Below are 26,803 nucleotides of genomic sequence, written 5' to 3'. Positions count from 1 at the left end.
ATTTGTGATCTACTCAAGATGGTTCAAAAGAATAATCTTGTCAAAAGTTGGCTACGTCCTAGATTTTTGGTGGTGGTTGAAGGCTCAAAGACTAATTTCATTAACTGTCTGTGGTCTAACCTCCTCTTGATGTTGTTTTGGTGGTTTCTTGTATTTGTCTTTCTCATTGTATACATTTCGACTTTGTTGATTCATTTTATTCACATCTTGGGATTGTTGATCTTCACATTTTAATTTAATATACTCCCTCCGTCCCTAATTATAAGACCTTTTTGAGAATTTTTTTTGTCCCTTTTTATAAGACCCCTTTGTTATTTCCAACTACATTAATTATTTCTTTACATACATGCCCCTATTTATTATACATCTTTTTCTTCAATTAACAATAAATAACATGTTGAAAACATAAACTAACATTCTTTCTTAAAGGATAAAATTGTAAAAACAATAGTGATTACAAACAACTTTAATACAAATATCCACTATCTTAATTCCCGTGATTTTGGCAAAAGGGTCTTGTATATAGGAACGGAGGGAGTATTTTATTTGGCTTTTTGAAAAAATAGGTCATAATTAAAAAAAGATCACGTAATAATATGGTAAAAATTTATATCATATTCATGTAAAGTCGCCAAACTACTACTAAAAATTTTAGGTCATAATTTGTGATCTACTAGGTTCGGTAAATCATGCATTACTTGTTTCCTTAATTAATTAATTAACTAGTTACATTCTAAGTTCAACAAATTTTACTCAATATTAATAAAGTCGCATCCTATATACTTACTAGGGTCTACTTGCTTTCGGTATATTTTGTAGTTTCTTAACTAATTACTTCCTAAATAAAAAAATATAAATATCAAGATATAAGTATCAATATTAGACCCTGTCACAACCTAAGTGCCTAAACTAGGGTGCGGTTATCATGCATAAGGAAATCCTTATGCATCGTGGATAAATCCCAGCCCATTAACCGTAGCCCAACATAATTGCTTCCTACACCCCCAAGCGAAACCAAACGAAACAACACTACAACCGCGGAAATCATCATTTTAGTTCAATGATGATTTCAGAGTGTTGATTTGGTTCAATGATAGTCACAAATGTCCTTATTATAGTATGTTTTGTATAAAATTATACCAAAACCATTCTGCTGTGGAAATGGTTTCTGTGAGTTGTATTCCAAAACCATTAGATGTACTTAATGTACTTAATTTGGAAATGGTTTCTGTAAGCTCAAACACTGTTTCGATCCATCAAGAATCGAACTGATCAAAGAGAAAGAGGTAGAAAGTTTTCCTGTTCATATCTTAATCCTTAGATCTACGCTTGTTTACTGTTTGTCTTTGAAAAACAATTTCGAAAATGAGAAGTAGGAAGAAAAGGATTGTTGAATATATAATATGTTTTTGAAACGACGGAGTTTTGAGTTCTGAAGCGGTGGTACCACCACCGGCCACCGCGCCGAAAAGCAATTCTTGCCGAAGAAGAAGATATAAGGTGGCGCTGGTTTGAATGTCCTAGAGAGAGAAGTGAGCAAAGTATTTTTAGTGAGAGGTTTTTTTGTCAAAATGAAGAAAACGTTAACAACATTGCACTTATACCTCTTTCCTTTATTCCTTGATTTGATGTAGTTTGAAAAGCCTAGGATTATTACACGTGTACATTAGATATGATGGTTGTGAAGTGTTTATGCAGGGTGTATAAGAAAATGTCTTATGCATAATAACTTTTGCCCCTAAACTAGGTGTTGCACTACACTACAAATAAACCTAACTTAATAAAACGAAATAGCAAATAGAAAATAAATAAATAAACGACATTAAATTAAATAATTATACAACAAAATAAATAGAGGTTCATCTTAGAACCATAACCTAAAAATATTTAATTACACATGGTAACTAAAAACAAATTACTAAAAGATAAAAACATGCCATAGAAAAAGAAGGAGAAGATAAAAAAACTCCATAAAAACATGCCCTAGAAAAGGAAGGAGAAGATAAAAAAACTCATTCCTCTTGAATTGCTCCAGTTCTGAACGAGAATTTATGAATGAGGAAGACGGTATTTATAGGGAGAATTTCCACCTGAATTTCGGCCAAAAACACGGGCTTACCCACAAAAAAAGCAGGAAAGACGTTTTTGCTCCGCACTTTTTCAGTGCACGGGGTACACACCACATTCCCTAGGCGTATGTGAGTGTGAAACTCACCATGACCTAGGCGCATGTTTCATGCCCTAGGCGCAAGTGGGTGCATTCCGGCCCCTTTTTCTCTATATTTCCGCCTTTTTCGGCGTTTGCTTCTATATAAGTTGTCTTGGGACCTGCGATCCATTACATTCTTTTAATTGGAGAAAGCACAATTTAGAGAGTATGAGTTCCCTTTCTCTTCTTCGTATTTCTCTACTGTATTTCTCTGATTAAAGAAAATTATTGGATCATAAAATATTTGTTGTCACAACTAGTATGTTCTTTCGAATTTTAATTTGGTGGCATGTTTTTTCGTCGTAATTTTTGTTGATTTGACCGTTTTCTTATGAATACATGACGACTATTGTTTTATATAAATTGATGTATTCTTATGGCAAATTCTTTCAGTTGATACTTTCTCACTGGTTTATCTTTTCCCCTATGTCGTGGTTTTTCTAGTATGTCGAAAATATTGGGAAATATTTGTCTTCAAGCTGTTGAGTTTCTTGTTTATTTCTTGTTCAATCTTGGATTCTCAGCTACATATGTTTCATCACATATTTATTTATTAAGATCTTCTTTTTATGTTTTCTCTTTTTGCAAATTGTTTTTTTATGGTATTTGTGATCTAACCGAACACTCCATTGATCGAAATTACAATTCTACAAGAGATGGTTCAGAAGAATTCCCTGGTCAAAAGTTTGGTATAAGATGTAATAATTGTTAAGGACATTGATGTCATCAATCTCAATCCTGGTACACATATCATGCAACTTGAATGTTTCTAAGTATCTCGAGAAAGTAAATTAAGGGGGTGTATTGGATTGAGATTTTAAAACATTGTTTTGATAGAATTTATTTTTGAAGATTTTAAAAGACTTTGTTGGATTGTATTGATTTTGTGGGATTTCAAAAGACTTTTTTTAAAAGACTTTTTACAATCAAGATTATTTGCAAGATTTTAATTGATTCATGATATAGATTTTAAAGGATTTTTAAGATTTTAAAAGGGTCAATAAATTTAAAGATACAGTACAGTATAATACTATTAGATGTATAGATGAGTTGCCAAAAAATCTCAAAAACAAAAGTACAGTTATTAATCAACTGAAAAAAAAAACATTGATTCAATGAGTGTATAGACTATTAGATAATATTTCTTCAGAAAAAGACTATTAGATAATATACTACTAGCATGTTGATTGATCTTAAAAATTCTGAACATATGATATCAAAATAAATAGACCTAAAAATAAATTATGTTACAGGTAGAAAAATGCAAGTAGAAAAATTATTATAATACTAATGAACGTAAAATTGTGATTTTTATAATAATTTGATATATAGGTAGATGATAAATTAACCACAATATTATACAGTACGTTCTTTTTTTTAATGAACGTAAAAGTTATGTTAAGAAAAGTGCAAGTTAGAGGCATGATGATTTTGACAATAACCAAACAAAATATATAACCTGCCATTGTTACAATAGAACATAAAAGAATTTGGAAGAAACGTATAAAAAAATAAATTTTTTTTGGAAGAGTGTTACAAAATCTAAAGAGTTTGTTTGAGATTGTTGGATGAGTGTATTTTAACTAAAAAGTCTCACACAATCCATTACACAAATGAATCCATTAAAATCCGTCTAATTTTCAATACCACGAGACATTTTATAAGTTCTTAGAAATCTTAATTGAATGCAAACGGATTTTGATGTCTTGAAAAAAAAAAAGTCTTAATTGTCTTGATTGAATACCACATGATTTATTTAGATTCAATAAAAGTCTTGATTCAATAACTCAAGATTTTCTTTTCATAAAAAAGTCTATTAAAATTCTTTGAAATTTCAATTCAATACACCCATAATAAAGAGGAAAATGACACAAGTGTTCAATTTTCCAGCGAACCCCATTGAAGGGAAATCTAGATTATTGGATCACCATTTCCCAAGCATCACAATCGCTGTGATTTGCTAAAAATATGTTAATTACCCTAAATTAGAATTTCATTTACTATAAAACACCCCAACACCTATGAAACCAAACACACTCTTCCTCAAACCAAGGAACCCTAATTAAAAAAAAATAAATGAATTCTTTAACAATTTGTTCCATGTTCCTTGGTTTGATTCTAATTTCTCAATCACCATTTGCAGCAAATGCAACACTTCTTGATTTAGGAGGAGGAGGAGGAGTACCACTAGTTTCCTTACTTTGCGACGGTTCATCCAACAAGGTAGAATGCAGCAAGGTTCTATCAAGCCCACAAACCGCGCAAGCCAAGAATTGGACAGAACTCTCAAAGGCTGTCGCTGAAATCGCCATTAAAAAAGCTGTCGAAGGAGAAGCTTTCCTTAAAGGATTGGCACAGAAAAGTAAATCTCAAGTGCTTGACACATGTGCAAATTCTTATAGTTCATTAGTTGTGACTTTCAAATTTTGCTGGGATTTTGCTGATGGGGATCCTCATACTGTTAGTTATGATTGCGTAACTGCTGGTGATCTTCTTGCGCGATGTGATGGTAAGGTTAACCCTGATGTTACTGCATTTAACCGTCAAACCAAATTCCTTTATGGGCTTCTTTACGAAACTATTACTCAACTTCCGAACTATTTGACGGGGAATCAGGGGTAATTGCCTATTTACTCAACTTTGAATTGCATTCCTTTCATGGTTGTTATTTTGGGAAAACTATCCAAATTGAGAAGAAGAATGTGATGGTTGATTTTGGTTTGGATGTATTTTAATTTTATTGTCTCCTTAATTTGGTGTGATGATGTATATGGAGGGAGAGTCAGTCGTTTAATAAAGTAAATTTACAATGCAAAAAACAAACAGATTTTCATTGAGACAAGAATGCTTGATCTGCCATGTTGCATGAATTTTTGGTATTGATTGTATGATTATGTTATGTTTCAATCCCTTATTGGTATAGCTTCTATGAATCCATTGCACTATGTATTTTTGAGGATAGAATATGAGAGATTCTCTCCTCAAGGGACGTGAATGAACCAGAAGTGATACAGTTTGGTTATATTTTTCATTTTTTTTTTTGTGAGTTGAAAAAGTCCATTGCATTGTGATATATGATTTATTTTTTTATTTGAAGTATCTATGACTTTGAAGCTAGCCAGTGGTGTAAGAATTCAAGGTAACAAAAAGTTCTTAAACTTTCATGTTATATTTCTTGATAAATAAAATGTTGTGCACATAGGATAAATTGATGCAAGAACACTTTGAGATTGTATATAATGGATGAGAGTCACTCCTATTTGTGCAAATGCTTTGATTCTTCTTTTCCTTCGTGTGCGTGTTTAAGTGTAAATAGTTATTTTGTTTCTTAAACGTGTGAATGTTTATGGTTGAATAGTCATTTTGGTTCTTAAATGTGTGAGACAATGTTATTATAGTCTAAATTGATTAGCAAATCGATAGACCAAACTGATTAATAAAAACCATATTCAAGGATCAACTTAACTGATGAAAAATACATTCAATGATCAAACTGACTAACAAGAGACACATTTGAGATTGGTTTTGTAATTTTGGTTGTTCAACGACTATAGCAATAGCGCCAGACACATTCAATGACCAAAATGATTGCTAACTCGTGTGTATAAATTGCGGTTGTTGTTATGGTGCAAACTTTGATATTGTACAATATCCTTGCAACCTTTATATAGCAGTCATACTTGCAGCTCAATTTAGAACTGTGTTCCCCACATCACATGCCTCTTTCAAATAGATCAAGTGATTGAGATTTGGTTGATTTCAATTATGCACGCCTGCGTGCAAATGGAGACATTGTTTTGAGGTAATTTTAAAACAAACTTGACATAAGAAGAAATTTAACAATTGTATTGAATGAAATCTGATTTGCACATTGTCTTATGATATCACAACTATTTATAGTCTGTGCTATCTATAATCATTTAACCAGATGTGCAAGAACCGAGCGAAATTACAACCAGTTTACAAAGTACAACCAAGCTCCAATTGAAACAAATAAAATGCTCACTATTATCACCAAAAGCTAACAAACTCCACGAACTAAAAAACAACATCTTTCAGTAAAGAAAAAATGTAACGCCTGGCCGTATATCTACCAATTCCTAACAAAACAGATGCTGTTGTTCTGCTACAACCCCATGAAATTGCAAGATTACAGGTTCAAATAATGTCATCAATTCATCACCTTCTGCTGCCAATTCACCACTCCAAAACCAACCAGAAACACAGATATATGCAGCAATCAGCCAGAGAGACTAAACCGTACCGAACCAAAGCTTCTCAGATAACAAAAGAACCACCAGCACTTGCATACGTACACTACCTAATCCGCAAACAGTAACAGCCACACACAAAATTCAGCATAAACCTTAAAACCCCACTGCCAAAATCCTCCCACCATATCAAATGCTACTCTTAACCGTGCCTCTATTTGACCAACTACCTCGCACCACAAAACAACCTCCCCTTCCTTCCTTCTCGCCACTTTACACTAAGACATTACATGCAGACACTGCCACTTTTTTAACGGAATACATTTATGCCACAGATTTTAACCGGGAAGCTGCACCCCCACATTGCGGACTTCCATTAAGACATTATATGCAGATTTAATGGAATTATTGCTCCTTTTGAAAAAATGACCGCTCACTAACAAACTAACTTGCTGCACAAGTAACAACTCACTAACAAACTAATTGCATAAGCCATAGCTTATCCTTTGTCAATACCATATTTAACATACAATGTTGTTGCAGAGACCTATAAAACCTTTATAGTGTGGTCTGCATCATATAGTTAGTAGCATCTGAGTATTACATGCTTGATCAAATAGAAGTGAAATTTTTTGGATTTTGATAAAAATCAGTTGAAAGTTTAAACCTTATGGATTGTACTTACCCTTTTAACTAAAATAAATTAAGCTGTGAATAAATACAGGTTGAGCACATAACAGATACTCGTAAGAGTATGTAAACTAGATGTTACGAAGGGGAAGGACTAGAAGCACATGATGGAGATTTGGTTGAATTAAATTGTGTATATATGTGCATAAGCCAATAGATGCGACCTTAACTGTCCTGATGTTGCTATACTCTAATTCATTCATCACAGTACAGTAGACCAATTCAGTGGTGAAACTAATCACAAAAACATAACTGCATTAGTATTAACAAATCCCATAAAATTTAGACGGGAATAATTAAAGCAATTTAATAAAGAAGCCGAACGGGTACTTAAATTTTTATATTAAATCACAGAACGAAAATTAACAGGATGTGAACATTAGTTTCCGACGGACAATGAAATGTAACATATTGATACAAATTTTTTAAACTTCCAGAAATTCTTGAGCAATACATGAAACCCTACATTGATATAAACTTGAAAATTTCATAAAAACTTCCATGATTCCCTCTCCACAAATTTGAATGCACGATTCCATCATAACATGGGCACAAGACAATAACTTATCCTCGGAGTACCCCGTACACATTTTCAAATCATTGCTCCAAAAGGGATACCTTCCAACAATAAACCTTGCAAGATACACGGCACAAGCAGCAATCATAGAAGGCTTGTAGTCGCACACAATAGAATGATTTGTTAAGCTGAGTTCAGAAAAGAAAAACACCATGTGCTCCATGATCTTGTCTTCATCCGATAAATTACATGCCCTTATGTTTCTAACAAGAAAAACATAAGGTGTTGGAACTGTTAAAATCCAACCAAGTTCTTGCAGGATAAGCTTCTCCATTTGACATATTTCTTCTGGCATATAAATATAATCAGCCAAGTATTCAACGTCGTAAACACCAACCGCTCTTCTTTGTTCATACTTGGAAGCCAACAACAATGAAGAGAGACCGATAAGTTTAAGTTTCTCCATTGTCTTGACTTCAAAATTGATTTTGGAAAGTACGCGGTCAAGGATGTTGACACAGAGATAAAGCGTTTCCGGCATCAATTTTTGTTGGTAGTGTGTTTGTATCAACCAATCTACCACATTCTTTCTCAGTTGAGAATCTACCTTGAGCCCGTTTGAGTTTCCGTTGATTTGAGACTCTTCAAGATGATAATATTGGTATAGATCATCATCATAATCACTATACTTTTTTTCATTGGAGATGAGTTTTTCAGAACCAATGTAAACTTGAAACTTTTGAGTAAAAACAAAGCATGTTGTTGAAACAAGAGTGAAGCAGAAACGATAGAGAAAAGGGAGAGTGATAGTTGGGAGAAAAAACGAGATGTAGGGTTTTGTTTTCTTATAGCAAGCTATTTATAACTATTTGACCTAATTCAACCTAATTCAAGTGAAGCTGTTATATCTCAAAATATAATTTCACCAAGTCGGTCGTATGAAATTTCTTAGAAGCATCTAACTTTCTCCTAATTATTCTCGGAAGGATCTATATTTTATTTTTTTACGGTTTGGAAGGATTTATCTTATTGAGTAGTCTTTTTTATGGTTTTTTTTTTTCTTCCACAAACCAAAATGATATATATTAACAACATCGTTGCGATTCTCCCCGCACAAGGTGTGCGAAATAGAAGCAACGATCACACACGTGTGTGTTTGAGATTTTTCGTTCTTTTTAAATGTAATTTATTTTCTTTTCGAAGGGAATTCTAATTATCAATTTGTTTTCAGGTATTATCTTTCGTTAAACTTTATTTTAAATTATATTAAACTCAACATGGCTTTTATCAAATTTAAGAGGTAATTGTCGATGAACGTTAAGTTGGTAAAGAGTTTACTCATGTTCAAGGTTGTGGGTTCAATTGTCGATATCAATGGTGGGGGATTTGTAGATACCTCTGGAAACACTCTTTGAGCTTGAGGTTTGTCCCGACCCTACTGACACTACTGTAAAATACCCAATTTAATAGCGCTTGTGAAGCCCTATGAAAGTTCCTGCCGTTATAGGTAAGAACCCCTATAATAGCACTTTGTAGAACTCTATTAAATAGCAGCGTTTCAATAGCGCTTTCAGAAAAGCGCTAATATAGCGTGCTATTTTTAAACGAATGTATCTTAACGTTTTTTGGAAAGGGCTACCTTAACTATCCTCCTTTAACAAGGCTTTCAGAAAAGTGCTATAAAAAGTCCTAATTTTTTTATTTTAAAAATTAAATCTACAACCAAAAATTTCATAATAAGAATGATAATTATATGCGAGAATCGTAAGAATGAATTGCAGCCATTAGATTAAAAACAAGGGATAAGATTAAAACACAATTTAAGTTAGTCATGCGATCACTCTCTCACTACTTCTCATTTCACCCCTATCTCCTTCTATTTGCTTTCACGCGTCTTCAACACTTACTCACCCCCACTCTCCACCATCTCTTCCGGCGAACCACCATGTCTACCGGAAAACCACCACCATCTCTTCAACACTTTCTCAATCGTTCACTTTTCTTCACGATGATTATCGATTTAACCAATTATTTTTTCTGGTTCATAAATTGAGAATAATAAATTAAAATTCATAAATCACTACAATGAGAACAGTGGTTTTGGCTCAACGAATTTTAGAAATAAGAATGTATACAGGGAGTGAGATGGAGAAGAAAGAGATTTTGGTGTGTGATTGTATTGACATTGGAATAGAGGAAGATGACGTTCTAGAATTTCATAACCCAACAACAAGAAAATACAAGTTACGTGACACCTTTATTGTGACTATCTAATCTCTACCATCAATTACAAATCTAAAGGGCTCACAATCATTCCTATCATTCTCATATATAACTATCATTCTCATGTGATATGCCCCTATATATGGATCCGAAACACTAGTATTCCATCAATAGAAATAAACAACAATAATGTGTTGATTTGAAACTTAATTATCAATGACATCCAATGTACACTTACATAAAAATGCAAAGTCTATGCACAATACATATATATGAACGATAACAAACCTAAAGTAATTTACAAAACCTTGCCTTTTTTCTTCAATTTCCACACTAATTGGAACCTCCCGACAAATAATGATTCCAATGTAATTGACAAAATCTTGGCTTTCTTCCTCAACTAGTTGACCTCGAGCATTGCAACGAACCAGTAGTAAGATTGCATGGTATATAAAATGAATTCAGCAATGCATAGTAAACAAATTCTCTGAAGAATACATATTTCGACTGTTCACCAAAACAATCGACGACACTACTTAGTATTTGCTCTACTGATGTGAAAAAGATGAATGTTATCTTCTAAACTAAGAATGAAGAGAGTGATGTTTGATTGTTTGGATTTTTAAAATGTGAGTCGAATGAAGTGGAACATAATAGGATTTTTTTTTGTTGAAATATATAATAATAGAAAGTTATTGGTGACACCTGTTTAAAGATTTTTTTGAGGTGGTGAATTAGAGAGATTACGTGCTTGTTAAGTAATACCTTTATATTCTTTTAAAAAAGTAATAGCATTATAAAATAACTGTCGTCTTTTCGTTTACATATGAGACCCATTTATACAAAAAATGAGTTCTATTGTAGATAATATCGGTACAAAACTAAAAAATATAATTAATTAATCTTAAGATCTAAAAGTAAAGTATGAATGTTCTTATACAAAAATGTTAAAAGTAAGAAATTAAATAACAAGAATGAGATTGCCTAAGTAAAATAATAAATGACAAATGGAAAATATGTTTGAAGTTTTATAATTATGGCTTAAATGTAGTTTTATTCCTTCTATTTCTTATTGTACAATTTTGCTTCCTCAATATTTTTTTCTTACCAATTTATAATTTAGATCATTCTAGTTTATTGGCGTGACAGTAAATCAGATGACCTAACATTAGAAATAAGCAAGTGGAAACCATGTTATCCGTGGTTCGAGATTAATACACAAAAGTATCAGTGTCAAATCTCTCATCCTCATTCTACTTCAAACTCGCAATGTGAAAAGGCGAGAGAGGGTTGGTTTAAGTGTAACGCCGACGTCGGTTTCTTTGTGTTAAGAGTCCCACATCAGTTAGGAGTTAGTCTGACAATTTGTTTATAAGTGGGGGCAATCCTCACCTCACAAGCCGGTTTTGTGAGATTGTGTTAGGTCCAATCACAATTTTTAAGATGGTATTAGAGCCTTTTCACGATTATGGGCCACTTGTTGTCAGGTTTCCGTTATCGGGCCACCCGTCATTTATGTTCACGCTTCAGATGTCTAATCCTGAGCGTGAGGGTGTGTGTTAAGAGTCCCACATCGGTTAGGAGTTAGCCTGACAATTTGTTTATAAGTGGGGGCAATCCTCACCTCACAAGCCGGTTTTGTGAGGTTGTGGAGGCTGCATTGCAATATGTAAAACTCTTTAAGATAGAAGGTGTGGCAATTGCTATACTTGAGGCGATACAATTTGCAACTACTAGAGGATTTGATCAGGATGTTTTTCCGTGTGACTCTAAAAATATAGTGAATGCTACTTTCTCGAATCATCATGGCTCTTCTAAGTTTAACACTATTGTTTCTCGCGTTGTGTCTTGTATGTCTATACGTTTAAACTTTAAGGTTAAGTTTATTAAGAGATAAAAGATATGGTAGCTCACACCTTTGCAAGGGCAACCATTTCTTTGCTAGTCACCTTTATTTTGAGTTAGTTCCTCTTTGTATTGACTACTATTTGATTAATCAAATGAGTAAGTTTATTTTTGAAAAATTAAAATTATACAATGATACAAAGACAAGTCTAAAGTTAACGAACACTTAACTACATTTTGGGCAGATATGTATCTTTATCAATTCAATTCTTTTTCAAATTTAAGTTTAAATTCAAATAATCACCATAACCATAGGAAATTTAAAAACTAGAGTTATTATTCATGGACACACTTTTCCCATACACCCCATATACACCCTCCCACGTGTCTTTTAATTATTTTTTTTTTATTAAGCCATTAAATCATTCTCGCAACCGTGTTTTTTCAAATTAAGGGTATTTTTGGTAGAAAAATAGGCTACATCAAAACCAAATTTTGCCTTTATTAATAGGTCTATATATATATATATATATATATATATATATATATATATAATAATAATAATAATAATAATAATAATAATAATGATGATGATGAGAATAATTATCAACCATTAGATAAAAAATATATGGTTGAGATTAAAAAGTAACATTTTAAAAACACATGATGAAAGAAAAAAGGAGCCGTGTGTATTTACTCTCTATAGAAATCGAAGGTGAAGACTCTCATGTCAACATAAATTGGGGAGGGTGAACATATGAATGTATGCGTTGGAGAAGATGAATGGTGTTCATGAGAATTGATAGAATAAGGGAAGGCATATGTGCTTTTTAAAATATGCCTTTTTAATCTCAACCATCTATTTTTTATTTAATGGTTGGTAATTATTTTCATCATTTTCATATAAGATAGTCATTCTCATATATATATATATATATATATATATATATATATATATATATGAGTTAGAATCCGTTGACACAGGTGTCAACATATTCGTTGACACCAAATCTCAACCATCAATTTTATTCAATCCAATGGCACAGATTTTTGGTTCACTGAATAAACATAAATTGAAAACATGGTATCATGATACTCTCTTCATTTCATATCCTAAAATCATCACTTTTCGTCACACCCACCTAAAATTATTCTTTTGTGTATATCCATTCCATCTTAGTTAATTCCTCTAATAAATCGTAACTCATGAAGACATGTCTTGTTTATTTCAAATATATAAAACTGATCTCAATTGGAAGGTTTGTTTCTACCGGTGGAGTTTTAGGTTTAAGAATTGACTTTCTAAGATGTTATCGGTTTGGTGCATTATCTGCCTTGTGCATGATCTATGGATATATATAATCAATTTTATGGTTTTGATAAAATGGAAATCCTTTGAATTTAATTGAATTGGTAATTGATTCTCCATGATAAACAAATGCAGAATTGTTGTAGCTGTGCCATCCTTAAGTGATCTGTGAAAATTCAGAATTGTTTTGGCTTCCATTGTTGCCTTTAGGTTCAGACTTTTCTTCTTTACAGTTGATTAAGAATAAAACGATTGCGGGCGATAGGTTAGTAGAGAGGAGAAGGTTCAGGTGGGCTGATTTAACGAACAATTATTAGCCTTTTGATATAATAAAATAGATGATTGAGATTCGGTTCCGTTGACACCTGCTGTCAACGGATCCTCTCTCTCTCTCTCTCTCTCTAAAATAATTAATAAAGATCTTACTAATGATAAATATGTCGTTATGACACTACAAGAAACATTACCTTTTGCCAGGGGCAAAATCCCTGTCAAAAGGACAGAATCCCTGGCAAAAGGGACGTTTGTGAGGGAAAAAGCCAGGGGCGGAAGCAGTGGCAAAAGCGCTCATCGCAAACCTTTTGCCAGGGGCTACACCCCCTGGGAGAAAAACGAGGGGCAGAACCCCTGGCATAACACGTGACTTAAACCTTGACATAAACCCTGGCAAATTCCCTCACTTTTGTCTGCAAATTTTCTGCAACTCTGACTGCGCCTGCGCTGCCTGCGCTGCCTGCGCTGAAGTGACTGATGTGAAGAAAGTCTGACCTGAAAAAAACCATGGATATGCGAGGGGTTTAATGTAACACCCCGTTTTTCCAATATACAAATTTCTTAAACATTTATCAGAGTAAAAACCATAAACGGGATATCACATAGAAACGTAATCCAAAAACAGTTAAATAATAATTTAACTTTCACATAATATCTTAACATAGCAGCGGAATATTAGTTCAGAAATCATAAATCAGTTTGGCAAGCAGGCCCCAACAAAGTATCTCAAAAGAGTTAATCAAAACAGAAATTATCATAGCAGTTCACGTAAAAGAATGAAGCATGATATAGCATATAACCCCATCCCGTTACGTATCAGAGCGACCTAGACGACACAGAGAAGGCAAGGCCACTCACGACGGCAACTGCACACTAAGCACGATCACCTGCAAGTTACCCATACGAAGGGCAACATTTTCAAGCAGAAGGGGTGAGATTTCATAACAAAATAACATTAATCAATGTAATTGCGAATCATAAATTAACATCATAATCATTTCTTTAACAACATTGCATAATTGATAAACAGTTATCGCGTAATCATATATCCAATTATCATGAACAACATAACATAATTGATAAACACTTATCACGTAATCATATATTCAATCATTATCAACAAGGCATCTTAATCATGACAATGTGACAATGCTCTTAGACTCCTTATATGCATGTGGTACCAATCGTCATCATAAGTATTAATATACTTTAATCGTGCGGAGGACAAAGCTCCTATAAAACGTGCGGAGGACAAAGCTCCTAATAAACGTGGTGAGGACTAAGCTCAATGATATGCTATGCATGGACTCTTAACAACAAAACACCGTAATCAACATATCAACATGCATCCAATAATTTGGAGCTAAACTTCATCATATACCATATGCACTTAGTTAAATAACGGAAGCAGCATAAACAAGTCACATAACAAGATGATATCATTATATCAACAGCAAATCATTTGCATCATAATTAACTTTCATATCTTACATGATTGTACAATACATTAACCATGCTCAATTAACGACAACATGTCTTAAGGCTTTGCAGATCGCATTAAACGTCATCATTAGGTTTCATTACTAATTAGGGGTTCACTCTTGATCAACACGTGCGACACAGATCGCACAAACACTCAAGCATCTAAATTCTGGTTGTGCTCGCGAGGCGAGAGTTCTTACTCGCCATGGCGAGTACCACTCATCTTCCAAACTAGTGTTGTTCTGGGTTCAATCTGATCCTACATTCATTCCTAATCAATACTAGGTATGTTCAGGCACTCTAAGGCATCCAAGGTCCAACTAAAAAGGTCGAAACACAAAATATGACATGCTCTCTGCCTAAGCTCGCGAGGCGAGGAAGGGTTGTTTGCCGTGGCGAGCGATGCCAGAAACGCTCGCGAGGCGAAAGGAAAGGGCTCGCGAGGCGAGCGATGAAGTTCATCACTCGCGAGGCGAGATTCATAGCTCGCCGTGGCGAGCGATGAATGTCGCTACGGCCAGGTTTCCTAAAATCACAAAAATCCGTCGATCCACATGGTTCTAAGCTTGTTTTTGATTCCAAAGTTCGTCCTAAACATTATCTAAGGTCTAGGAACACTTTCTACATAAATTAAACCAATTCTCACCGTTTGATCATCAATTCTAAGATTTTGACCTAGTTTTCGTTTTCTCCAATTAATCCTAATTCTTTCTAATTAATCATCAGAATTACAACAACTAATATTACTGAGTTATTAGTCTCACCCTTACCTTAAATTTGCATAAAAATCGCAGCCCTCTTGGTCTCTTGCTCCTCTCTAAGCTTTTTCTCCCTTTTTCTAAAAGTTTTCACGTACAATCAGTTTTTCTAAAAATTAGGTCTTCCCTATTTATATCTTTTCTTATTTACTTATCTTATCTCACTTTCTCCCCTAAAACTATCTAAAATATCAAAACAGCCCTCAACTAAATATTTTATATTATTTTCAAATCTTTATTTTATTTAACAATAAAATAATTCTCATATCCTTATCAAATCTTCCAAAACTCATAACTTATCACGTCATCGATCAAATCATCGCAAATCATCAAAACATATCAAAATCATGCATATATTATATAATTATAATATAATCACCTAAACTCGATTAAATAAACGATTAAACGAAAGTGGGCGTTACATTTAACCCCTGGCAAACGTCCATGTTATTATTATTTTTTTAAATATTTTATTTATTAAAATGAATTTTTTATTAATTAATAAAATGTATTTAAATTAATTTAAAAATTGTTTTTTTTAAAAGTTGTTTTTGATCAATAAACAACTTTAATTTTTTTGTACTATACTATTTTTGAGTCCCTCTTTTTAAAAAATATGCATTATTATATTATATTGTTTTATTTTATAAATTGATAAAATATAATAATAGATTTTAATTTATTAAAAAAACAGATTTTAACAAAGTTTTAATTTAAAAATAAAACTGATTTATTATAAGAAATTAGTGTTTGACCATATTTTTTTTAAAAATTCTGCTACAATGCAACTACAACTACAACATGCATATATTTCTTTTTATCACAAAAAAAAAAAAAAACAGCATGAATAACATACAAAATAAATAACATTAATAAGTAATCAAAATTAATATCATGAAAAATAAAACAGATTTATTATAAGCAATTAGTGTTTGACCATATTTTTTTTAAAAATTCTGCTACAATGCAACTACAACTACAACATGCATATATTTCTTTTTATCACAAAAAAAAAAACAGCATGAATAACATACAAAATAAATAACATTAATAAGTAATCAAAATTAATATCATGAAAAAAATATGTAACAAATGAAGAAATTTTTACCAAATATATGAACTTTGATGAATGTGTTGTGTGAAGGGGCTGTGTTTTATGAGAAGAAAGAAGAAATTTTTCTAAGTGTTTTTTAGGCTGCTAAGAGACCTGTGCATGGCTTATATAGGGATGGAAAAAAGCCAGGGCCTATGTGAGGGACAAGCCCCTCGCTTTGTTGGTCAAATCCTAGCATAGCTAGGTTGCAGAACAACCATAAAAAAGTCAGGGATTTCCTGCAAAAACCGAGGGGTTTAGCCCCTGGCAGGCCTGCACTGCACAACTTTTGCATGCTTCAGTCAACTCAGCAGGAACAAAGCAGGGATTCTCTCACTTTTTGCACATCCGAGGGGCTTTCCTTGGTAATTTCCCTCGGTTTTTTCCTGACATGCAATTGATTCCTTCCCTTTTTCAAATTCAGTTCTGGCGCCAATAAAAACCCAGGGATTTTTTAAAATAAACGAGGGGCAAACCCCAGTGTTTTTTGCCAGCGGTTGTCCTTGGCATTTTCCCTGGAAAATTTGCCAGGGGCTTCAAACCCTTGTCAAAATCCCTGGCAAAAGGTAACTATTCTTGTAGTGTGAGTTCCGTGTATGTATTGTACAACTATATTATTTAATGACTCATTGATACTTTATCTAGTGTTTTTTATAGTCATAATTCAAAAGGATATATCCCCTTCGTTCTTTTTTAAGTGTGGTTTGATTACAAAGTCATAATTCTAAAGGATATATCCCCTTCGTTCTTTTTTAAGTGTGATTTGATTACAAACTTGACTTTTCTATTTAACCGTTGTTTGGTATTTTAAAAGTATAATTTGTCAATTATACCATTTCAATAAAACTAAAGATGTTATCTATAACAAATAAATGTTTTTTTAAAAGTATAATTACTTTTATATTTTTCAATAAAACTAATAAATGTTATATATATTTGAAAAACTAAAGTTTTTTTTTTTAAAAACAAAATTTGTTTAATGTTATCTTTAAATTTAAACAAAATTTTGTTATCTATAACAATGGTTTCATGAATAATTGAAATTCTATAAATAAGATGAGTGACATTGTTAAAAATTTCAAATGCAATAAAATACTTCATTATTGTTCAAAAGAAAAGAAAAGTAGAAGATCCATTGAAAGAGAAAAATTAATCCAAGAACTAATTAATAACCTTTACCATTATAAACACAAATTTTGATTTGTTCAATTTTAATTCTATTTGTTTTTTATAATTATTTTGAGTTTAAAGGTTAAAATGTGAATTGAATGACACAAAAACCCATATGAAAAATATTTTTAGCACTACACCATACAACTCGGATTGGGCCGAGTCGAAGGAGGTCGAGTTACCCATTTTTCAATATTCAATGATCATCACTTGAAGTGAAAGAAAAACTTAAATTTTATCATATAATACAACTCTATATTTCGACAACTAGTGAATATGTGGTGGCGGCTTGGATCCATTACAATTTTTTTAATCAAAGAAATTACAGTCGAGAGAGTATGAGTACTCTTTCTCTCCAGTGTATTTCTCTGATTAAAGAAATTTATTGAATCTTCAAATATTTGTTGTCACAACTAGAACATTCTTCCGAATTTTAATTTGGTGGTGTCTTTTTTCTTCGTAATTTTTGTAGATTTGACTGTGTACGTTTATGGTAAATTCTGTCAGTTGATACTTTCTCTCAGTTTTATCGTTTCTCCTATGTCGTCAAGTTATTGAGTTTCTTGTTTATTTTCTGTTCAATCTTGGATTCTCGCCACATATGTTTCATCACAAATTTATCTATTAAGATCCTTTTTTGTATTCTCTTTTTAGAAATTGTTTTTATGAGATTTGTGATCTACTCAAGATGGTTCAAAAGAATAATCTTGTCAAAAGTTGGCTACGTCCTAGATTTTTGGTGGTGGTTGAAGGCTCAAAGACTAATTTCATTAACTGTCTGTGGTCTAACTTCCTCTTGATGTTGTTTTGGTGGTTTCTTGTATTTGTCTTTCTCATTGTATACATTTCGACTTTGTTGATTCATTTTATTCACATCTTGGGATTGTTGATCTTCACATTTTAATTTAATATACTCCCTCCGTCCCTAATTATAAGACCTTTTTGAGAATTTTTTTTGTCCCTTTTTATAAGACCCCTTTGTTATTTCCAACTACATTAATTATTTCTTTACATACATGCCCCTATTTATTATACATCTTTTTCTTCAATTAACAATAAATAACATGTTGAAAACATAAACTAACATTCTTTCTTAAAGGATAAAATTGTAAAAACAATAGTGATTACAAACAACTTTAATACAAATATCCACTATCTTAATTCCCGTGATTTTGGCAAAAGGGTCTTGTATATAGGAACGGAGGGAGTATTTTATTTGGCTTTTTGAAAAAATAGGTCATAATTAAAAAAAGATCACGTAATAATATGGTAAAAATTTATATCATATTCATGTAAAGTCGCCAAACTACTACTAAAAATTTTAGGTCATAATTTGTGATCTACTAGGTTCGGTAAATCATGCATTACTTGTTTCCTTAATTAATTAATTAACTAGTTACATTCTAAGTTCAACAAATTTTACTCAATATTAATAAAGTCGCATCCTATATACTTACTAGGGTCTACTTGCTTTCGGTATATTTTGTAGTTTCTTAACTAATTACTTCCTAAATAAAAAATATAAATATCAAGATATAAGTATCAATATTAGACCCTGTCACAACCTAAGTGCCTAAACTAGGGTGCGGTTATCATGCATAAGGAAATCCTTATGCATCGTGGATAAATCCCAGCCCATTAACCGTAGCCCAACATAATTGCTTCCTACACCCCCAAGCGAAACCAAACGAAACAACACTACAACCGCGGAAATCATCATTTTAGTTCAATGATGATTTCAGAGTGTTGATTTGGTTCAATGATAGTCACAAATGTCCTTATTATAGTATGTTTTGTATAAAATTATACCAAAACCATTCTGCTGTGGAAATGGTTTCTGTGAGTTGTATTCCAAAACCATTAGATGTACTTAATGTACTTAATTTGGAAATGGTTTCTGTAAGCTCAAACACTGTTTCGATCCATCAAGAATCGAACTGATCAAAGAGAAAGAGGTAGAAAGTTTTCCTGTTCATATCTTAATCCTTAGATCTACGCTTGTTTACTGTTTGTCTTTGAAAAACAATTTCGAAAATGAGAAGTAGGAAGAAAAGGATTGTTGAATATATAATATGTTTTTGAAACGACGGAGTTTTGAGTTCTGAAGCGGTGGTACCACCACCGGCCACCGCGCCGAAAAGCAATTCTTGCCGAAGAAGAAGATATAAGGTGGCGCTGGTTTGAATGTCCTAGAGAGAGAAGTGAGCAAAGTATTTTTAGTGAGAGGTTTTTTTGTCAAAATGAAGAAAACGTTAACAACATTGCACTTATACCTCTTTCCTTTATTCCTTGATTTGATGTAGTTTGAAAAGCCTAGGATTATTACACGTGTACATTAGATATGATGGTTGTGAAGTGTTTATGCAGGGTGTATAAGAAAATGTCTTATGCATAATAACTTTTGCCCCTAAACTAGGTGTTGCACTACACTACAAATAAACCTAACTTAATAAAACGAAATAGCAAATAGAAAATAAATAAATAAACGACATTAAATTAAATAATTATACAACAAAATAAATAGAGGTTCATCTTAGAACCATAACCTAAAAATATTTAATTACACATGGTAACTAAAAACAAATTACTAAAAGATAAAAACATGCCATAGAAAAAGAAGGAGAAGATAAAAAAACTCCATAAAAACATGCCCTAGAAAAGGAAGGAGAAGATAAAAAAACTCATTCCTCTTGAATTGCTCCAGTTCTGAACGAGAATTTATGAATGAGGAAGACGGTATTTATAGGGAGAATTTCCACCTGAATTTCGGCCAAAAACACGGGCTTACCCACAAAAAAAGCAGGAAAGACGTTTTTGCTCCGCACTTTTTCAGTGCACGGGGTACACACCACATTCCCTAGGCGTATGTGAGTGTGAAACTCACCATGACCTAGGCGCATGTTTCATGCCCTAGGCGCAAGTGGGTGCATTCCGGCCCCTTTTTCTCTATATTTCCGCCTTTTTCGGCGTTTGCTTCTATATAAGTTGTCTTGGGACCTGCGATCCATTACATTCTTTTAATTGGAGAAAGCACAATTTAGAGAGTATGAGTTCCCTTTCTCTTCTTCGTATTTCTCTACTGTATTTCTCTGATTAAAGAAAATTATTGGATCATAAAATATTTGTTGTCACAACTAGTATGTTCTTTCGAATTTTAATTTGGTGGCATGTTTTTTCGTCGTAATTTTTGTAGATTTGACCGTTTTCTTATGAATACATGACGACTATTGTTTTATATAAATTGATGTATTCTTATGGCAAATTCTTTCAGTTGATACTTTCTCACTGGTTTATCTTTTCCCCTATGTCGTGGTTTTTCTAGTATGTCGAAAATATTGGGAAATATTTGTCTTCAAGCTGTTGAGTTTCTTGTTTATTTCTTGTTCAATCTTGGATTCTCAGCTACATATGTTTCATCACATATTTATTTATTAAGATCTTCTTTTTATGTTTTCTCTTTTTGCAAATTGTTTTTTTATGGTATTTGTGATCTAACCGAACACTCCATTGATCGAAATTACAATTCTACAAGAGATGGTTCAGAAGAATTCCCTGGTCAAAAGTTTGGTATAAGATGTAATAATTGTTAAGGACATTGATGTCATCAATCTCAATCCTGGTACACATATCATGCAACTTGAATGTTTCTAAGTATCTCGAGAAAGTAAATTAAGGGGGTGTATTGGATTGAGATTTTAAAACATTGTTTTGATAGAATTTATTTTTGAAGATTTTAAAAGACTTTGTTGGATTGTATTGATTTTGTGGGATTTCAAAAGACTTTTTTTAAAAGACTTTTTACAATCAAGATTATTTGCAAGATTTTAATGGATTCATGATATAGATTTTAAAGGATTTTTAAGATTTTAAAAGGGTCAATAAATTTAAAGATACAGTACAGTATAATACTATTAGATGTATAGATGAGTTGCCAAAAAATCTCAAAAACAAAAGTACAGTTATTAATCAACTGAAAAAAAAAACATTGATTCAATGAGTGTATAGACTATTAGATAATATTTCTTCAGAAAAAGACTATTAGATAATATACTACTAGCATGTTGATTGATCTTAAAAATTCTGAACATATGATATCAAAATAAATAGACCTAAAAATAAATTATGTTACAGGTAGAAAAATGCAAGTAGAAAAATTATTATAATACTAATGAACGTAAAATTGTGATTTTTATAATAATTTGATATATAGGTAGATGATAAATTAACCACAATATTATACAGTACGTTCTTTTTTTTAATGAACGTAAAAGTTATGTTAAGAAAAGTGCAAGTTAGAGGCATGATGATTTTGACAATAACCAAACAAAATATATAACCTGCCATTGTTACAATAGAACATAAAAGAATTTGGAAGAAACGTATAAAAAAATAAAAAAAATTTGGAAGAGTGTTACAAAATCTAAAGAGTTTGTTTGAGATTGTTGGATGAGTGTATTTTAACTAAAAAGTCTCACACAATCCATTACACAAATGAATCCATTAAAATCCGTCTAATTTTCAATACCACGAGACATTTTATAAGTTCTTAGAAATCTTAATTGAATACAAACGGATTTTGATGTCTTGAAAAAAAAAAGTCTTAATTGTCTTGATTGAATACCACATGATTTATTTAGATTCAATAAAAGTCTTGATTCAATAACTCAAGATTTTCTTTTCATAAAAAAGTCTATTAAAATTCTTTGAAATTTCAATTCAATACACCCATAATAAAGAGGAAAATGACACAAGTGTTCAATTTTCCAGCGAACCCCATTGAAGGGAAATCTAGATTATTGGATCACCATTTCCCAAGCATCACAATCGCTGTGATTTGCTAAAAATATGTTAATTACCCTAAATTAGAATTTCATTTACTATAAAACACCCCAACACCTGTGAAACCAAACACACTCTTCCTCAAACCAAGGAACCCTAATTAAAAAAAAAAAAAAAAAATGAATTCTTTAACAATTTGTTCCATGTTCCTTGGTTTGATTCTAATTTCTCAATCACCATTTGCAGCAAATGCAACACTTCTTGATTTAGGAGGAGGAGGAGTACCACTAGTTTCCTTACTTTGCGACGGTTCATCCAACAAGGTAGAATGCAGCAAGGTTCTATCAAGCCCACAAACCGCGCAAGCCAAGAATTGGACAGAACTCTCAAAGGCTGTCGCTGAAATCGCCATTAAAAAAGCTGTCGAAGGAGAAGCTTTCTTTAAAAAGCTTGACACATATTGTGCAGATGCTTATAGTTCATTAGTTGTGACTTTCAAATTTTGCTGGGATTTTGCTGATGGAAATCCTAGTATTGTTAGTTATGATTGCGTAACTGCTGGTGATCTTCTTAGGGGATGCGATGTTAATGTTAACCCTGATGTTACTGCATTTAACCGTCAAACCAAATTCCTTTATGGGCTTCTTTACGAAACTATTACTCAACTTCCGAACTATTTGACGGGGAATCAGGGGTAATTGCCTATTTACTCAACTTTGAATTGCATTCCTTTCATGGTTGTTATTTTGGGAAAACTATCCAAATTGAGAAGAAGAATGTGATGGTTGATTTTGGTTTGGATGTATTTTAATTTTATTGTCTCCTTAATTTGGTGTGATGATGTATATGGAGGGAGAGTCAGTCGTTTAATAAAGTAAATTTACAATGCAAAAAACAAACAGATTTTCATTGAGACAAGAATGCTTGATCTGCCATGTTGCATGAATTTTTGGTATTGATTGTATGATTATGTTATGTTTCAATCCCTTATTGGTATAGCTTCTATGAATCCATTGTACTATGTATTTTTGAGGATAGAATATGAGAGATTCTCTCCTCAAGGGACGTGAATGAACCAGAAGTGATACAGTTTGGTTATATTTTTCATTTTTTTTTTTTGTGAGTTGAAAAAGTCCATTGCATTGTGATATATGATTTATTTTTTTATTTGAAGTATCTATGACTTTAATTTGAAGCTAGCCAGTGGTGTAAGAATTCAAGGTAACAAAAAGTTCTTAAACTTTCATGTTATATTTCTTGATAAATAAAATGTTGTGCACATAGGATAAATTGATGCAAGAACACTTTGAGATTGTATATAATGGATGAGAGTCACTCCTATTTGTGCAAATGCTTTGATTCTTCTTTTCCTTCGTGTGCGTGTTTAAGTGTAAATAGTTATTTTGTTTCTTAAACGCGTGAATGTTTATGGTTGAATAGTCATTTTGGTTCTTAAATGTGTGAGACAATGTTATTATAGTCTAAATTGATTAGCAAATCGATAGACCAAACTGATTAATAAAAACCATATTCAAGGATCAACTTAACTGATGAAAAATACATTCAATGATCAAACTGACTAACAAGAGACACATTTGAGATTGGTTTTGTAATTTTGGTTGTTCAACGACTATAGCAATAGCGCCAGACACATTCAATGACCAAAATGATTGCTAACTCGTGTGTATAAATTGCGGTTGTTGTTATGGTGCAAACTTTGATATTGTACAATATCCTTGCAACCTTTATATAGCAGTCATACTTGCAGCTCAATTTAGAACTGTGTTCCCCACATCACATGCCTCTTTCAAATAGATCAAGTGATTGAGATTTGGTTGATTTCAATTATGCACGCCTGCGTGCAAATGGAGACATTGTTTTGAGGTAATTTTAAAACAAACTTGACATAAGAAGAAATTTAACAATTGTATTGAATGAAATCTGATTTGCACATTGTCTTATGATATCACAACTATTTATAGTCTGTGCTATCTATAATCATTTAACCAGATGTGCAAGAACCGAGCGAAATTACAACCAGTTTACAAAGTACAACCAAGCTCCAATTGAAACAAATAAAATGCTCACTATTATCACCAAAAGCTAACAAACTCCACGAACTAAAAAACAACATCTTTCAGTAAAGAAAAAATGTAACGCCTGGCCGTATATCTACCAATTCCTAACAAAACAGATGCTGTTGTTCTGCTACAACCCCATGAAATTGCAAGATTACAGGTTCAAATAATGTCATCAATTCATCACCTTCTGCTGCCAATTCACCACTCCAAAACCAACCAGAAACACAGATATATGCAGCAATCAGCCAGAGAGACTAAACCGTACCGAACCAAAGCTTCTCAGATAACAAAAGAACCACCAGCACTTGCATACGTACACTACCTAATCCGCAAACAGTAACAGCCACACACAAAATTCAGCATAAACCTTAAAACCCCACTGCCAAAATCCTCCCACCATATCAAATGCTACTCTTAACCGTGCCTCTATTTGACCAACTACCTCGCACCACAAAACAACCTCCCCTTCCTTCCTTCTCGCCACTTTACACTAAGACATTACATGCAGACACTGCCACTTTTTTAACGGAATACATTTATGCCACAGATTTTAACCGGGAAGCTGCACCCCCACATTGCGGACTTCCATTAAGACATTATATGCAGATTTAATGGAATTATTGCTCCTTTTGAAAAAATGACCGCTCACTAACAAACTAACTTGCTGCACAAGTAACAACTCACTAACAAACTAATTGCATAAGCCATAGCTTATCCTTTGTCAATACCATATTTAACATACAATGTTGTTGCAGAGACCTATAAAACCTTTATAGTGTGGTCTGCATCATATAGTTAGTAGCATCTGAGTATTACATGCTTGATCAAATAGAAGTGAAATTTTTTGGATTTTGATAAAAATCAGTTGAAAGTTTAAACCTTATGGATTGTACTTACCCTTTTAACTAAAATAAATTAAGCTGTGAATAAATACAGGTTGAGCACATAACAGATACTCGTAAGAGTATGTAAACTAGATGTTACGAAGGGGAAGGACTAGAAGCACATGATGGAGATTTGGTTGAATTAAATTGTGTATATATGTGCATAAGCCAATAGATGCGACCTTAACTGTCCTGATGTTGCTATACTCTAATTCATTCATCACAGTACAGTAGACCAATTCAGTGGTGAAACTAATCACAAAAACATAACTGCATTAGTATTAACAAATCCCATAAAATTTAGACGGGAATAATTAAAGCAATTTAATAAAGAAGCCGAACGGGTACTTAAATTTTTATATTAAATCACAGAACGAAAATTAACAGGATGTGAACATTAGTTTCCGACGGACAATGAAATGTAACATATTGATACAAATTTTTTAAACTTCCAGAAATTCTTGAGCAATACATGAAACCCTACATTGATATAAACTTGAAAATTTCATAAAAACTTCCATGATTCCCTCTCCACAAATTTGAATGCACGATTCCATCATAACATGGGCACAAGACAATAACTTATCCTCGGAGTACCCCGTACACATTTTCAAATCATTGCTCCAAAAGGGATACCTTCCAACAATAAACCTTGCAAGATACACGGCACAAGCAGCAATCATAGAAGGCTTGTAGTCGCACACAATAGAATGATTTGTTAAGCTGAGTTCAGAAAAGAAAAACACCATGTGCTCCATGATCTTGTCTTCATCCGATAAATTACATGCCCTTATGTTTCTAACAAGAAAAACATAAGGTGTTGGAACTGTTAAAATCCAACCAAGTTCTTGCAGGATAAGCTTCTCCATTTGACATATTTCTTCTGGCATATAAATATAATCAGCCAAGTATTCAACGTCGTAAACACCAACCGCTCTTCTTTGTTCATACTTGGAAGCCAACAACAATGAAGAGAGACCGATAAGTTTAAGTTTCTCCATTGTCTTGACTTCAAAATTGATTTTGGAAAGTACGCGGTCAAGGATGTTGACACAGAGATAAAGCGTTTCCGGCATCAATTTTTGTTGGTAGTGTGTTTGTATCAACCAATCTACCACATTCTTTCTCAGTTGAGAATCTACCTTGAGCCCGTTTGAGTTTCCGTTGATTTGAGACTCTTCAAGATGATAATATTGGTATAGATCATCATCATAATCACTATACTTTTTTTCATTGGAGATGAGTTTTTCAGAACCAATGTAAACTTGAAACTTTTGAG

At 32.6% G+C, this 26,803-nt stretch overlaps 4 protein-coding genes across 4 annotated transcripts; 2 read left to right on the top strand and 2 right to left on the bottom strand.

Annotated features, from left to right (window-relative positions):
- The first annotated feature begins 4,261 nt into the window (after positions 1–4,261).
- Positions 4,262–5,061, top strand: LOC11443164 (uncharacterized). Its single transcript, XM_003600329.4, has one exon. The coding sequence runs from the start codon at positions 4,286–4,288 to the stop codon at positions 4,829–4,831; it is 546 nt and encodes a 181-aa protein (XP_003600377.1). The 5' UTR covers positions 4,262–4,285; the 3' UTR covers positions 4,832–5,061.
- A 2,474-nt stretch (positions 5,062–7,535) lies between these two features.
- Positions 7,536–8,168, bottom strand: LOC112420182 (G2/mitotic-specific cyclin-2). The gene has a single exon (XM_024778862.1). The coding sequence runs from the start codon at positions 8,166–8,168 to the stop codon at positions 7,536–7,538; it is 633 nt and encodes a 210-aa protein (XP_024634630.1).
- Positions 8,169–22,723: 14,555 nt separating this feature from the next.
- LOC11445337 (uncharacterized) lies at positions 22,724–23,487 on the top strand. Its single transcript, XM_003600324.4, has one exon. The coding sequence runs from the start codon at positions 22,739–22,741 to the stop codon at positions 23,255–23,257; it is 519 nt and encodes a 172-aa protein (XP_003600372.2). The 5' UTR covers positions 22,724–22,738; the 3' UTR covers positions 23,258–23,487.
- Positions 23,488–25,967: 2,480 nt separating this feature from the next.
- On the bottom strand, positions 25,968–26,600 carry LOC112420181 (G2/mitotic-specific cyclin-2). The gene has a single exon (XM_024778861.1). It carries the CDS (start codon positions 26,598–26,600, stop codon positions 25,968–25,970), a length of 633 nt encoding a protein of 210 aa, XP_024634629.1.
- Positions 26,601–26,803: the final 203 nt, after the last annotated feature.

Source organism: Medicago truncatula, chromosome 3 (genome assembly GCF_003473485.1).
Source record: "Medicago truncatula cultivar Jemalong A17 chromosome 3, MtrunA17r5.0-ANR, whole genome shotgun sequence".
Classification (NCBI taxonomy): domain Eukaryota; kingdom Viridiplantae; phylum Streptophyta; class Magnoliopsida; order Fabales; family Fabaceae; genus Medicago; species Medicago truncatula.
This window is presented reverse-complemented; position numbering and strand designations above follow the sequence as displayed.

Coding starts and splice junctions, on each gene's coding strand:
- LOC11443164 (XM_003600329.4), top strand. CDS start 4,286: ATGAATTCTTTAACAATTTGTTCCATGTTCCTTGGTTTGATTCTAATT.
- LOC112420182 (XM_024778862.1), bottom strand. CDS start 8,168: ATGCCGGAAACGCTTTATCTCTGTGTCAACATCCTTGACCGCGTACTT.
- LOC11445337 (XM_003600324.4), top strand. CDS start 22,739: ATGAATTCTTTAACAATTTGTTCCATGTTCCTTGGTTTGATTCTAATT.
- LOC112420181 (XM_024778861.1), bottom strand. CDS start 26,600: ATGCCGGAAACGCTTTATCTCTGTGTCAACATCCTTGACCGCGTACTT.